Below are 15,028 nucleotides of genomic sequence, written 5' to 3' on the forward strand. Positions count from 1 at the left end.
TTTTTAGAAAATTAATAGGGTAAATAAAACTAAATTAGTTGAGTTTAAGACTTGGAGAAGAGTTAAAAGAAGAAAGAAAGGGATAAAAGTTAAGAATTAGCCAAAAACGTCGAAGCTTTGCCTGTGGAATTCCTCGAGGGTGATCCCTATAAAGGTATCTGAGATCATTAGTGTTAGGTTCACTCATCCACACACCAAATTTGTTTCAGTTCAGTATTTGCTGAGTTGTTTACATGTTAGTATGTGAAGTTCTTGAATAACATTGTTTAATTCTTGTAGGTTGAGTTGTTGAATGCGTAGTGTTGATTTGATTCATAATTTCAGGTTTTTTTTTGTTAAATATATTGGGTATTGAGGGTACTAATGTCCTAAGTGTTTGGGAAAAGAACCATGGAATTTTAGAAGGTTTAGAGATGAAAAATAAAGGTGCAAGGTCGGAATTTTCTAGCTGGGGCATCGCCTGCCAGAGCGCCACAATAGGTCTTCTCATCTTTGGCCTGTGACGCATCGTGCGAATTTGAGTGCCACAGAAAGTTCTCTAAACTTTGAGTGTTGTAGCCCCACGCCTCTGAGAGAGCTAGGGACGTTAGTTGTCCCTATTCATCCTCCACCTTTTCGTACTAATTCTTAAGTGAAGTATCTATGTTTCTTAGTTTATTTAAACACTCTAAGGTACATCTAAAATATTATAAAATTATCAATAAACATGAGATCTTGAACCTTAAATCCATAATCTAATTAAAGGATATTTAAGATCAAAGTCAACGAAGTTAGAAGTCAAGTCTAAAAGTTAAGAAGCTAGTCAAAGTTATTTCTCAAAATTTTCAAGAGTCTTTAACAAACTTTTTAACTTTTTTTAAACCTCAAGTTTCAAATTAAGCTAAGAGTAAAGAGTTTAGTTCATTTATCATAAGTAATAAGGGAAGTAAGCATTCTCTAAGAGTTACAAACCTTTTCACATTTCGAGAAACAAAGGAAACTAAGACTTCCAACGGAGCATTTGGCTAGTTTTAGTAAAGAGGAAACTATGATTTCCATGAGAGATTTTAAAGTTAAGTTTATGTAATTACATCAAACAAGAGAAGAACTTTTTAAAAAACTATATGAGCAAAGTACTTTTTGTAGTACTGAGTGAAGTTATTTTTTAGCTGAGCAGAGCCAAGATAGGTGTTCCTTCTAAAAAAATTTCAAGCTTAAGTTGTTTTAACTTCTCAACTCGCATACACTACAAGAAATTAAGGATTTAGCAACAACTTTTTAGCAACAACTATATTATTGTTGGCTTATATTGATAAGTCGCAACAACTTAATTTTATTGTTGGTACATTTTTAAATTTTCAACAACAATATTTTTGTTGTTGTCAAATACGTTAGTATTGTTGTGATATTATATTGTTAATAATAATTAATATAACAAATTTTAAATATTAAAAAATTGCAACAAGGTATTTGCAACAATGATGATATTGTTGCCCAACTTAAATAATGGCAATAATTTAATTAATTTGTTGCTATCTTAAAAAATATTTGGCAACAATAATATTTTATTGTTGCTAATATATTTAATTTGACAATACATATATTGTGGCAAAATAGTTTTTTTTTAGTTTTCCGCCAATAGAATCGCGGGCTTTTTTATTTTTGCCAATTTTCTTTTGCAGAAGTTCACAAATTTTTAGTTTTCTTTTCCAGAAATAGCGCTTCTTCAGTTTTCGCGAAAACTGAAGCTAGGTTTTCTGATTCACTGAAGAAGAACGTTGTTGGCCTGGTGAAGTCTATCTCTGGTGAGTTTTCTGTATGATTTAGTTTCTTTTCACAAAGTTTTGTTAATTCTTGCGTATGATTATCTAATGATTGAGTCTCCTAGGTTATTTTCTAAGATTTCAATTGCTTTGTTAAGGTTTTTTTCCCCCGTCTTTTTGCTGAGATTAGTGACAAAATTACTACTACTAGTTATTACTAGTACGATTGAGTAACAAAATTGCTAGTACTGTTATTTGGGTGTTTTTGATTTATTTATTTGTGTGGTGCTGTGTGTTCCAAAGAAAAAAAAAGACTTGTTTTGTTAGCACAACAAAAGAAAAGGTGTTCTGAAATTTGAACAAAGGCCTATCTGTATCTAACATTAAGAATTGTTAGAGTTTGTTGTGTATCTGGAGGGAAACATATATAGCCATGGCAAAGTATTGACTTCAAACGGATTAAGAGACAGATACGTCAATAATTCTATACAATTCTATGATTTTCAAGACCTTCTCGGCTGTAGATTATTGTGCTTGTCTTAATATATCAAGTATGCTTTGTTATTTACTCATTGATTAATGTGTGTGCCTTATTTTTTCTGTTATGTGCAAGATATGTTTAGTTACTGTATGCTGTTGCCTTTTAAATTTTTATAGAATTCACTTTTTGACCAAATACTTGATCTAACGTTTCAGCTTTCGTTAAAAGTAGTTCACCATCATAGGTTCCCTAAGAATGCTTTGAAGACATATGGCTCGAGATAGAAGTTTAAGGTTAACTCTTCGAGTACTTCAATAACTACAAATGTGATTAGAGCTGAACATACATATTGTGGTACAGAATAGGAATTGTGACATAGAAACTAAAAACTATTACCAAGCACACTATGATTTCTACGGGTTAAGAAACTTATACGCAGAGATGATGGAAGTAACGTATTTTTGGATCTCCTCTGCAGTTTTTCACTATTATCGCAATCTTGATCGTCATCTTCGTCTTGTTTTGTCTCTTCTGCACATAAAAGGAATGTTTGGGTAATACCTTTATGCAGTAAGTCATTTTCAATCTTCTCACTATTGGATTTTGGTAGCAGAACATCCTCTAGTTCCAACATTGGAGGTTCTCTAAAGGTAGTACATAAGCATAACATGTAAACAAACCATGCAGGAGCCATTATCCAGCCTAGTAAAGTTTCTTGGTTAAAACTGATATTTAGGAACTTAAAGTTAGTTTGTAACAAGTAGGCAACAACTAGACAACATGCCATTCCAAGTGCACTTACAGTTAAACCAATTGAAGCCTTCATTCGCAGGTGCAGAGGAACACAATCAGTGCTTTAACGCCTATTAACTACCCTTGACAAACCAAGCCCAAAAAATAGACGTCCAACTAGAAGTAAGTATATCGAGTTGAAGTCATAAGCCAGTACATATAAGGTATTCCCGACAAGAAGGACCATGCTGCTGCACAAAATAGGCTTCGTTTATTTTTTTATTTGACCATGAACGGAAAATAGACTGAAGAGAACACCTGAGCAACAACCATAGACCCAATTACAGCTCCACAAAGAGTTGTTGCAGCTCCAAGACTCATACAGTAGTCATCTATTGTTGGGACTATTATGTATGTGTTAACCATATACAAGAATGTATTTGCCAAATTTAGCAGAAGTGACATCAAGTGCTATCTCTCATTGGCAGCATGATCCTCAAAAAGAATTGGTAGTTCTTCTGGTAAATTAAGTGCATGTTTTACCAAATAGTAAAGGAAATCAGGTAAATTTGTTAGTCTATTAACTGCTTCATTAATAAAATCAATGATCAGGTCCTGAAAAGGCAGACCCGAGTGATCGTATATTAAAGTAAAGTTCCCTTTGTTGTCTTGCAGATTTGCAAGAAATTGTCCTCTTTTAGATATTGTATCATCCTGTTATTTCTTTCTTTCACCTTTCAACATACTCAAAGATTAAACATTATGATATTACTACTTGGAGATCAAAAACTGAACCCGCTGGTAATCTGGTATAACTAGAACACTAGTTACTGATTCTTGATTAGTTGGCAGATTGGTTGCATTCCTTCAGCAGTGATAGAGGTAGCTTCTGCAGAGATATTCTGCAATTTCCCTACCATATAACTTATAACCCGATCAGTTTTAGTTAAGGATGCCAGGATTTAAATAGTTAAAAAGTGTTGCAACTTGGTGTTGTGAATCTTTTTATAGTGATGAAGGCATTTGTATGCCATGTAAAAGTATTGAATAAGATAAACAAGGTCTTCATCTCAGATTTATGGGAGATGAAATCTTAATTCAAGGCTTCCCCAATTGTATACAGTTTGGTCATGTGTATGCTTGTCTAAAGATTCAGTTGACCAACTTGTTGCTTGTGCCTATGAACTTGTTATATTCTCACTTAAGATATGACATATAACTTGCCTGCATAACCATATTTACCATACTTTTATTCATGTTGTTTCTGCTATATGTTAAAGATACATTTGATATGTCCTAGTATCATGGAAATTCAACATCTCAATCAATATGGAGAGATATATTTCTAACTCTTTTAAGTGTTTTGTATTGATATTGAAATATTTCATGTAGATTTGAATTTAAATTGATTATCTATTCTAATTTTATCTATTTTATACTCTTTTATATGAGAGGTTGTAGATATAAGAATTATTTTTGAAGATGTTCGTAGATGTACATATACAAAAAAATAATTACTGCTCTTACAAGGACTTTTAGATTTTTATATTGACCTTTTATAATATGAAGTTTTTCTCTAACATTTTCTTTATTTTTTAAAAATAAAAAATCATATAACTTTATTTTAATTGATTTTAAAATTGTTGTAGGTAAGTATATAATGGATAAAAGTTGGATACTTATTGGAAATAGAGCGTTACCACAATATTTAAATGGTGTGGAGCTATTTTTGAATTTTGCATTTTCTAATCTTGAGGTTGGTGTAAGAATTAAATGTCCGTGCATAAAATGCAATAATGCTCTTTGGAAAACGCGAGATGAAGTGAGAATAGATTTGTGTAGGTTTGGAATGAATCAAACATATAAAAAGTGGATTCATCATGGAGAGCTAGATCTTTCTTCAGATGATGAAACAAATCTTAGTGAAGATTCAAGTTTAGCAAATGATCATGTTCCAATTTATGAAATGTTGCATGATATATATCATGGTGATCCCAGCAATAGTGATGAGTTTAATGACACAACTAAGTCTCCGAACGAAGAGCCTAATACAGAAGCTAAGAGATTCTATAAGTTAATGAAAGATGCAGAAAATTGATTGTATCCAAGTTGTGAAAAGTACTCCAAACTATCTTTTATAGTGCGTCTTTTTCAAATGAAGTGTATGCATGGATGGAGTAATACTTCATTTGACTCTTTGTTGAAATTAATTAGTGATGCTTTACCTAAAGAAAATGTGCTCCCAGATTCTATTTATGAAGTTCAAAAGATAATAAAAGATTTGGGTTTAGATTATGTGAAGATAGATGCATGCGTTAATAACTGTATCTTATATAGAAAGGAATATGTGAATCTTGAACAATGTCCTAAATGTGGTGAAAAAAGATGGACAATGAGAAAAGGAAAAGATTCCAATAGTGAAGTTGCTTCGGGTAATTTGAATAACAAAAAGAAAGGTATTTCTAGAAAGATTCTTAGATACTTTCCTATTATACCTAGATTACAACGATTGTTTATGACTAAAGGAACCGCAAAAGAAATGAGGTGGCATAAGGATGAAAGAGTTGATGATGGAGTGTTACGACATCCTGCTGACTCGTTGGCGTGGAAAAGTTTTGATGAAAAATATCCAAATTTTGCTTCAGATCCTCGTAGCATAAGACTTGGACTTGCATCAGATGGTTTTAATCCTTTTGGTTCAATGAGTAATTCATATAGCATGTGGCCAGTTATCTTGATTCCATATAATCTTCCCCCGTGGATATGCATGAAACAATCTAATCTTTTGTTGTCTTTACTTATTCCTGGACCGAAAGGTCCTGGTATGGATATTGACGTGTATCTCCAACCTTTGGTTGATGATTTGAAAATCTTATGGGGGGATGGAATTGAGACTTATGATGCTTTTATGAAACAAAATTTTCAATTACATGCTTCATTGTTGTGGACAATCAATCATTTTCCTGCTTATGGTATTTTATCTGGTTAGAGCACTAAAGGTAAATTAGCTTGTCCAGTTTGTCATGTGCATACTTGCTCTTCTTACTTGAAACATGGTCGAAAGCAATGTTATATGGGTCATCGTAGGTTCTTGGAGATGAATCATCCTTATCGTCGAAATAAAAGTCTTTTCGATAATACAAAGCAAGAAAGAATTGCACCACATGCTTTGAATGGTGAAGATGTTCTTGTTCAAATTAATACCTCTTTGCAAAGGTCTGCTGATGACAAAACAAGAAAAAGAAAACGAGATACTGAAAGACATGATAATTGGAAAAAGAAAAGTATATTCTTTGAACTTCCATATTGGCAGACTTTATTGTTGAGACATAATTTGGATGTGATGCACATTGAAAAGAATATTAGTGAAAGTGTGTTAGGTACATTGTTGGATATTGAAGGGAAAACAAAAGACACCCTGAAATCTCGATTGGACTTACAAGAAATGAAGATCAAAAAGTCCCTTTATCTCATAAAAAGTGGGGAGAAATACATACTTCCTCCAGCAAGTTATACGATGTCTAAGGCCGAAAGGATTCAATTTTGTCAGCTCATCAAAGAAGTTAAGTTTCCCGATGCTTACGCTTCTAACATTAGCCGTATCAAGGAAGCTAAAATTTTTGGGCTTAAAAGTCATGATCATCATATTCTCTTTCAACGTATAGTACCACTTATCATTAAAGAAATTTTACCAAAAGATGCACATGACCCATTAATTGAATTCTCATTGTTCTTTAATGATTTGTGTTCTAAAGAGTTATCTATGGAGAAGCTAGATCAGCTAGATAAAAGCATACGAGTAACACTATGTAAATTAGAACGTGTGTTCATGCCGACGTTCTTCGATGTTATGGTTCATTTGGCAATTCATTTGGCAAATGAGGCAAAGTTGGGTGGTCCTGTTCAATTTCGATGGATGTATTACATTGAACGGTTGGTTTCTTACTTTTTAAATCTATTCTTTTGATTTAAATTTATTAAAAAATTTAATATTTTTCTTCGTAGATTCCTACGAACCTTGAAAGGTTATGTACGCAACAATTATCATGTAGAAGGATCAATTGCTGAGGGTCAAATTGCAGGGGAATGCATTACATTATTCTCTAGATATTTGAGCGATATGGAAACAACGCAATATCGTCCAGATAGGAATTCTAATTCTTTTAACATTGACAACAATAGCTTAACTATATTTAGTTGTCATGGTAAACCACTAGCAGGGGGTTCCTGCACTAATTTGAATACTTTAGAAATCAATCAGGCTCATTTTTACATTCTCCAAAATTGTAAGGAAGTCAGACCTTGGATTGAGTAAGATATGGTTTACCTTTAAATCAATTTCTTACAAACACTTAACAATTATGTCTAATTTATTTATTTTTTTCAAATCTCCACAAGTATAGGGAACATCTAGAAATTTTAACAAAGGAGAATAATAGAAATGTAGCAAAGAGACACAAGGAGGAATTTCCTTTATGGTTTGAAAAAAAGGTAAAATCATTCATTTAATGATTTGCATATTTATTCTTTTAAATAACATTAATATTATTTGTGATTTTGTGATTAAAATACTACAGGTGATACAGTTAAAGGAAAATGGTGATAACCGAATTACTGAAGAATTACTAATTTTGGCAAGACCTTCAGACCGTCGAGTTTTTTGTTATAGCGGATATATCTTGAATGGTTCTCGATTTCGAACAATGGAATCTGAGCTAGGTTTGAAAACTCAAAATAGTGGTGTGGTTGTGAAGAGTGATGAACATACAGGAAATATTGATTATTTTGGAAGGATAAGAAGAATTTTAGAGATCCAATATATGAACAATAAATCTGTTATGTTATTTCAATGTGATTGGTTTGAAGTTCCTACTCAAGGTCGTAGTCAAAGTAGAGGTTACAAAAAAGATGAATATGGATTTGTCTGTGTAGATATAACACGACTTCATTACACTAGTGATCCATTCATTCTAGGTTCACAGGCTCAATCAGTGTATTATGTGAAACATGGTCAAAGTGAAAAATGGCATTCAGTGATAAGGGTAAGACCACAACATTTGTATGATCTTCCCGAACAAAAAGATGAAATGGAACAATATCAACTGATTGACTTAGTTGAAAGAGGAGAAACAATTCAAGAAGTAGAGTTGGAGCATGATAACATCAGAATAGAAAGAGGAGATATTGATGGAGTGAGTGTTGAAGCACCTCTCAATAACGAGGAAGAAGCTGACTTAGTAGTTATAGATGATATTGATCACGAAAATGTAGACGAATTCAGTGATTCTGAAATAGATGAAGATACTAGTGAATACGATGAAGTTGAGGATGATGATTGGTTTTGATTTTCAACTTGTCATCAAGATAAAATTTGTTTGAATAAGTTTGTTCATAGAAGCTTTGTTTTTCACTTACCGAAACAATTAATTTCTATTTTCTACTTTTCGCATATCTCTTTATCTTAGAAACTTTACTTGTTTCTCTTAATTTTTGAACATTATTTTATCACTTTATTATTTTGGCATTGCGTTTGTTGGTTAATTGCAGCCAACCATGATGAAAAATATGCATATTTCTAATGATAATGAAACTACTGATGTAAGTGCAATCCTCCCTCCAGGTAAATTTATCCATTTGTTAAATTGTATTTTATTCAAAATATCTAGATCATATATGTTTTATTTACATATATTTTAATATCTTTATGTATTTTTGAAGAAAAAAAAGGAAGGTAAGAGGAAAGACAACAGGGCTTTCAACCCAAAAGAAACGTAAGGAAAATGACAATGGAAAGTTGAAGGTGATCATTCCACCAGATCGAACAGTTGCAGTAGGTCCTGGAGCTAAAGATTTTATTACCGAGCTCTCTGTGAAAGTTCTCCATAATGCTAGACATGATGTGAAGAATTGGAAGGGAGTTCCTGATCTAGCAAAGAATAGAATTGTTGCTTATATGCTGGTAATGTTCTTTTCTCTTTATAATTTTTTTTGGTTGAAATAGTAAATGGTTAGTTATGATATCTCTTATTATGTAGTTCTCTGCCTCTTTTATCTCGTCAAGAAGCTCAGCTATTTGGCTTTCTTTTGTATTATAATTGATGGATAGACAATGCATGAATAATTAGTTGGTTAGGGGTGTTCATTCCACCAGGAACTCTACTGTCACTTGGAACTAATTAGTTATTTATATTGTTTTGATTACAGGACACCTTTCAGCTTCCGGACATACAACACAATCGTGATACCATTCTTCAAACAGCAAAAAATTTATATCGATATCGTCGGAGCAGACATCATGATCATTTTAATAAATTTTCTACAAAAGAGGAGAGTCTACAAAATATACCAACAGATGTTAATGAAACTGAATGGAAATTCTTGGTAGACTACTTCAGCTCTGATGAATTTAAGGTAGTTAAAAGTGAAAATTTCAACCTTTTATATTTTTTGCTGTATTTTTTTACTTCTTATATATTCAGATCAAAATAAATTTCTTAACCTTAAATTAATGCAGAAAATGAGTGAAAGAAACAAAAATAACAAGGCAAAACAAGAAGTTAATCATATTTGCGGGAGAAAAACTTTTCAAGCGGTGTCTTATGAAGCGGTGAGATATATGTCTTTCTTTTGATCGATTATTCTTACAATTTGAACAATAACATAATTTCATTTGTTTTGACAGAGGAATACAACCACTGGAAAAGAGCCAAATTTTCAAAAACTTTGGGAAATAACTCACATGAAGCCAAATGGGCAATGGGTTACTAGTCCTTCTGCTGAAGTCAATGTACTTTGTCTTTAACCTTTATTAATAGAGTGAGTTTATTTAAATTATATGAAGAATTAATGTTTGTATAACCTTTTTTGTAGGGCAAAGTGAAAGACGTTATTGCTGAAAAAATTCAAGATATTGACAAGGGTACCGATGTGGATCCTATTATTAATGCTGCATTTGTGCAAATAATGGGATAAAATCAAAGTACATTCTTGGTAAAGGATCTGGAATTAAGTCAGCAAGTAGAATATCTAGAAATGAAATTCAAGAACAACTTCGAGCACAACAAAAGGAAGCAGAAGAAGAACGCTATAAACGAGAGAGTGTAGAGATCAAACTAATGGAAGTTAAGAATCAACTTGAAGAGGAGCGAAAGAACCGAGAAGTAATGGAATTTCGTTTAGTGCATGACCAAAAATTGTTAAAAGAGAGCATGATGGCGCTAGTATCTCATTTGAAGAATCCCAAGGTATTTATTTATAGTATACATCACTAAATTAGTAGATGTTTCTTCCTCATTCTATTCTTCTTTTATCGACATACTAAGTTATTAATTTGTACCATATTTAACAGAATGACCTTCCTGCTTCAATTTTCAATATCTTTACAACTTCAACTACTTCTAATGAGACAAGTTCTGCATGTCTAATGAATAACAATTGGGTAAGTAATTTTTATTTAAATTATTTATCTTTTTAGTAAATGTAACTAGTAGGAGTATTTAGTAGGTATTAGTACAACTTTTGTTTGGGCTAGTAATACATCTCCTTATGTTAGTTATATCTCTATGCATATCCATCAATCATTTTAATTAAATCAAACAAATACAATTTTGATATATATTTACTTAAAGCTTATAATCTTTATGTTGGTGAGCAATTGCAGGAAGATTTACATGTAAAGAAAAATCAAGAATCACAGATGCAGAAAGAGTTGGATAACTTGAAAGACGTCTTGAATTTTGAGAAGCAAAACTTAGAAATGGCTATTTATGATTGTGATAAATTCAATACATTGTGCAATGAAAAAGATGTAGAGCTTAAGGTATTATTTAAATGTGATAAAATTTGATTTATCAAGGGGACAATCATTCATTTTATTGCTCCATTCTTTAATTTATAGGCTACCCTAACAGAGAAGCGAAACTTAGAAATGTGGCTTCCAAAGTTGAGTTCTCAAGGTTAAAAGAAAACTACTCCGAAAGAATTGGTCGACGCAAATAATCAGGTAATGCTAAAAACTATTATTTGGTCTTTATATTTTGTCCAGAATAGTATTCATAAAATACAAACTCATGTGACTTCACTAATTACAGGTCTTTGATAAGATCCATGAAGAGTTGAAAGCTCGTTGTATGTTGCGTACCGTAGAAGAAACAAAAAAGAGGCTTTTGAGTGAAAAATTATCACTTGAGGAAAAAATTGTAGAGATTGAAAAGAAGAAATCAAGTGAGGTATGTTTCCTAAATATCTCTTGTTTCACTCCCAGCTCTAAGAGTTAAGTCATACTACACTGCCTTCTCCCATACATAGTTTATGTTAATTACAATATTTAATACTAGAAAATTGCAATGAGTTGAAAGATTTATGAGATATTGGTAATCTTTGTAATTTACAATTTCTTGATCGTGATAATACAAGGTTACATTGTCTGTCGTAGGAATGCACAATTTCTATTATACTATATTTATTGTCTATTTTAATCTAGTTTTAGGATAGTTGTCTTCTGTCACTCCACAGCTTATGTTCCCCTAATATATATAGCGGTAGAATAAGAAAAGATAATGAGGGTTCGTTTTTATTTGTTAAACTAATTATAAACAAACCTTTCCACCAAAAAGGGAGATTCTTTTAAAAAAATACTATTTTGTTCATTTATGGTTCGATCTGAAATTTGAACCATGTAAAAAAATAAGCATTCGTTAAGTGAATTCACAATTTATTCGAGATGCTGGAATCGGACTTTATTACTCCCTCCTGTTTTGGAGAGTAGTATGCCAACAGGAAGTTGATTATGAAAAAAAAAGAGTTATTAAAATCCCTACACATAGATAGTTGTTCTTGTGTTTTCACATTTAGCTATTTTCTCTTTATGAACTCAATTAATGCTCTTGGTCAGTTTTGATAAGAAGGGAATAAGGAAGTCTTTTAGAATCTGGAAACTGTTAAAAAATTTATTACTAAAGGAGATTAAGATTAATTTTGACTTCTTTTTGCGTATATGAAATTCTTGGGGTTGAAGGAAGTGAACAGATGATCCTTTGCAAAATCTGGGAAGTCTCACTCTCTTCCCTTACAATTTATAGAGTTAATCTGATTTTTATGTGACATTCTTGGGGTTGAAGAAATTAAGTGAACAAATGGTTCTTTGCCAAATCTGAAAAATCTCTCTCTCTATTTATACAAGTTACAAAGTGTCTCTGATTTTGGTCATTTTCAATTGAAATATTTAAGGAAACTGAGATTTATCTTGATATTAAAGTGTGTTTGGGTGTATTATTAAGTGTATTGATGTGAATATCTCTGTTTTTTTAGATTTATATTTGTGTATTTTATAGTTTGCTTTATCAAATTATAATTATATTTATCTTTTATTTGCAGGATGAACATGCATAATTGAACCATGCTTCAATACAAGTACTATTGGAAGATTGGACAATTCAAAAGTTATAACTAGCTAGTAGGATTAGAATATAACTAATGACTTGCTTATTGTTTTCTACTAAAAGTACAAACACATCTATAAGTATTTAGTTCTTTGGATATCAATCTTCATCATATTGACCTTTTCAAATTTATATTATTCTTAATATTAATATTTTGTGAAGAAGTTTCTAAAAGAAACATGTATTGTGTATATACAGGCTATTCACAAATTGTTGCTAAAAGTGTAGAAAATATTTGTATAAAATTTAGAAAAAGAAAATGTGTATTATTTATGTAGCAACAACTCACAAATTGTTGCTAAATGTATAGAAAAATATGTTTATTGCAACAAAATTATTGTTGCTAAAAAGCCTTCCTAACACATTACTAACTAACTTTTTGTCTTTTTTTTTTTACAACTAATCTTGTTGGTAAAAAAATAATTTGTGGCAACACTATATTTTGTTGCAAAAGTTTTTATAAGCAACAACTGTAGTCATTTAAGGCAACAATTATTTTTGTTGCAATAAGTTAGTTTTGACATCAATATATTTTGTTGTTGCAAAAACTTTTCGCATCAGCGTTTATTGCAACCACATGCAACAACTTTTATATTGTTGCCAAAAGTACTTTTTGCAACAACATCCTCTATATAGCAACAAAAATAATTGTTGCTAAATCCTTAATTTCTTGTAGTGATACTCGTACATTGAATGTACTTAGGCCAATTTGTATGCATATTATTATGATACAAACGCAAGTAACTGGGATCATCATCATCTAGCGCCTCTTTGATCCAACCGAACACTCAGAGTAGGTCTTATATTTACTTGTAAGTTAGATTAAGGGTTAGGGTGGATTTTAAATGGGGATTTTCCATAGTGGATATTCATGTTGATTGGTCACATGACAAACGAAAAATTTACATGGCATGCTTGGTGACATTAGTTAAAGTTGGGGGCATTTTTGAGCCAACCAAAAAAAGTGGCATATGTTTTAGCCAAAACACAAAAAAATTCCAAACAATAACTGAAAGTTATATTTAAATTTAAAAAATAAAACAATCCTAATTTTGTGAAATTTTTCATACTCATTATTTTCATTCGAATTCTTCTTTTTCCTTTAAAAAATTTCAGAATTTAAAATACTTTAATTTATAAATCTAAAATCCAAAAATAGATTGTTATTTTTTCCTATTAAATATTTTGTAATTCAATGTATTTTAATTTCTAAATTGAAATTAAAATAAAATATTAACAAATGAAAAATACAAACATTACAAACTAAAAATTATACGTCCACTAAAAAATTACATCACACTTTTTATAAACTCTATTTTATAGAAAAGTAGCAACTATATAAATATAACAATTACAAGATCAATTTATCTCACATATGGGTTAAAATTGTTTTATTTATCTTTACAGTGACATATATTGTAATATATTGTAATAAAAGTTTAAAACAAAAAAAAATTGTTGGACTTCTAATACGTTGCTTTAATATAACTTATTTTTTCTTTTTAAGTTTTTTTCTCTTGAATTGTGGAAGTTGAATTTATTATATCTATATTACATGTATAATGTATCGATCAAGTTTAGAGAATCTTTTTAGTATAGTAAAATGATTTATCACTATGTATAATAATTATTTTTCATAATATGTACGTTTCAAATATTCTTTACTAATACCGTTATAATGTAAGAATAATTGCATTTAGATAATTACGATTTATTTTTAACATTAGTGATAACATGAATTTTATTTATTAATTTATAAACAAATGTATAGAGAAAATGAAAAAGTCATTATCTGTTGATAATAAAAGAACTTATTAATTTTGTATCTATCTCTTCAAGAGCAATATTTCCAGGAAAAAAAAATTATCTTTTTATTGTCCAATTTAGACAATTAACTAAGCATATGTATTTATTCATTTACATAAATATTATTATAAAATACAAATTTGCAAATTAACATTCTCTCAACAATATTATCTTCATAACTAGTTAAATTTTAAAATTATCAAAAAATCAATATTTATGAATACATTTATGGACTAGTTGCACAATACGCGCGTACGTATACTGGTATAAAAAAATACTCTCTGTCTCCCAATTTATGAGACAAATTTCAAATGTCAAGATTCAAAGAAGTCTATCTTTGACCGTAAATTTTTCATATATCTTTTAAATTTTTTGAATTATCAATTATTGTAATTTAAAGTACTTTTTATGTGGTTATCAAATATATATTTCATTTTAAAATATATGAAGATTTCAAGAGTAAATTCTTGGTCAAACATAAATTGGTTGATTCTCGTAAAGCAAAGTGTGTCACATAAATTGGAATAGAGGGAGTCGAATTTAAGATTAAATTAAATCAAAAAATAAAAAAAAATATAAAAAAGAGTTATCAGCGTGTAGTTACATCATGTATTAAACAACAGTTCATAGTCCCTCACTTAGAATTGGAGAGTGTACTTACTCCATGCTAATTACACCTAATTACCTATTGACCAAATAATTACATGATAAAATGTAACAACTCAATCTGCTAGTGATATTGTCCGTTTTGGGCCTACGCCGACACGACTTAAAATGCATCACTACTTGGTATTGTTTATTTACATATATACCTAATATCTCTTCGA

At 30.6% G+C, this 15,028-nt stretch overlaps 2 protein-coding genes across 2 annotated transcripts; both read left to right on the forward strand.

The window, feature by feature from the left end:
• Nucleotides 1-7,324: 7,324 nt before the first annotated feature.
• On the forward strand, nt 7,325-8,402 carry LOC138339039 (uncharacterized). Its single transcript, XM_069290346.1, has 2 exons — nt 7,325-7,446; nt 7,533-8,402. Exon 2 carries the CDS (start codon nt 7,659-7,661, stop codon nt 8,298-8,300), a length of 642 nt encoding a protein of 213 aa, XP_069146447.1. The 5' UTR covers nt 7,325-7,446; nt 7,533-7,658; the 3' UTR covers nt 8,301-8,402.
• Nucleotides 8,403-8,671: 269 nt separating this feature from the next.
• LOC104649645 (uncharacterized) lies at nt 8,672-12,529 on the forward strand. Its single transcript, XM_026027856.2, has 10 exons — nt 8,672-8,914; nt 9,160-9,366; nt 9,470-9,562; nt 9,638-9,742; nt 9,826-10,199; nt 10,304-10,393; nt 10,616-10,774; nt 10,853-10,957; nt 11,046-11,183; nt 12,331-12,529. The coding sequence occupies exons 1-5, from the start codon at nt 8,909-8,911 to the stop codon at nt 9,925-9,927; spliced, it is 513 nt and encodes a 170-aa protein (XP_025883641.2). The 5' UTR covers nt 8,672-8,908; the 3' UTR covers nt 9,928-10,199; nt 10,304-10,393; nt 10,616-10,774; nt 10,853-10,957; nt 11,046-11,183; nt 12,331-12,529.
• The last annotated feature ends 2,499 nt before the right edge of the window (nt 12,530-15,028 follow it).

The sequence above is a fragment of the Solanum lycopersicum genome, chromosome 10 (assembly GCF_036512215.1).
Source record: "Solanum lycopersicum chromosome 10, SLM_r2.1".
In the NCBI taxonomy this organism is placed as follows: Eukaryota; Viridiplantae; Streptophyta; class Magnoliopsida; order Solanales; family Solanaceae; genus Solanum; species Solanum lycopersicum.

Coding starts and splice junctions, on each gene's coding strand:
- LOC138339039 (XM_069290346.1), top strand. CDS start 7,659: ATGGAATCTGAGCTAGGTTTGAAAACTCAAAATAGTGGTGTGGTTGTG.
- LOC104649645 (XM_026027856.2), top strand. Junction 9,367..9,469: donor TCAGCTCTGATGAATTTAAG/GTAGTTAAAAGT, acceptor AAATTAATGCAG/AAAATGAGTGAAAGAAACAA. Junction 9,563..9,637: donor AAGCGGTGTCTTATGAAGCG/GTGAGATATATG, acceptor TTGTTTTGACAG/AGGAATACAACCACTGGAAA.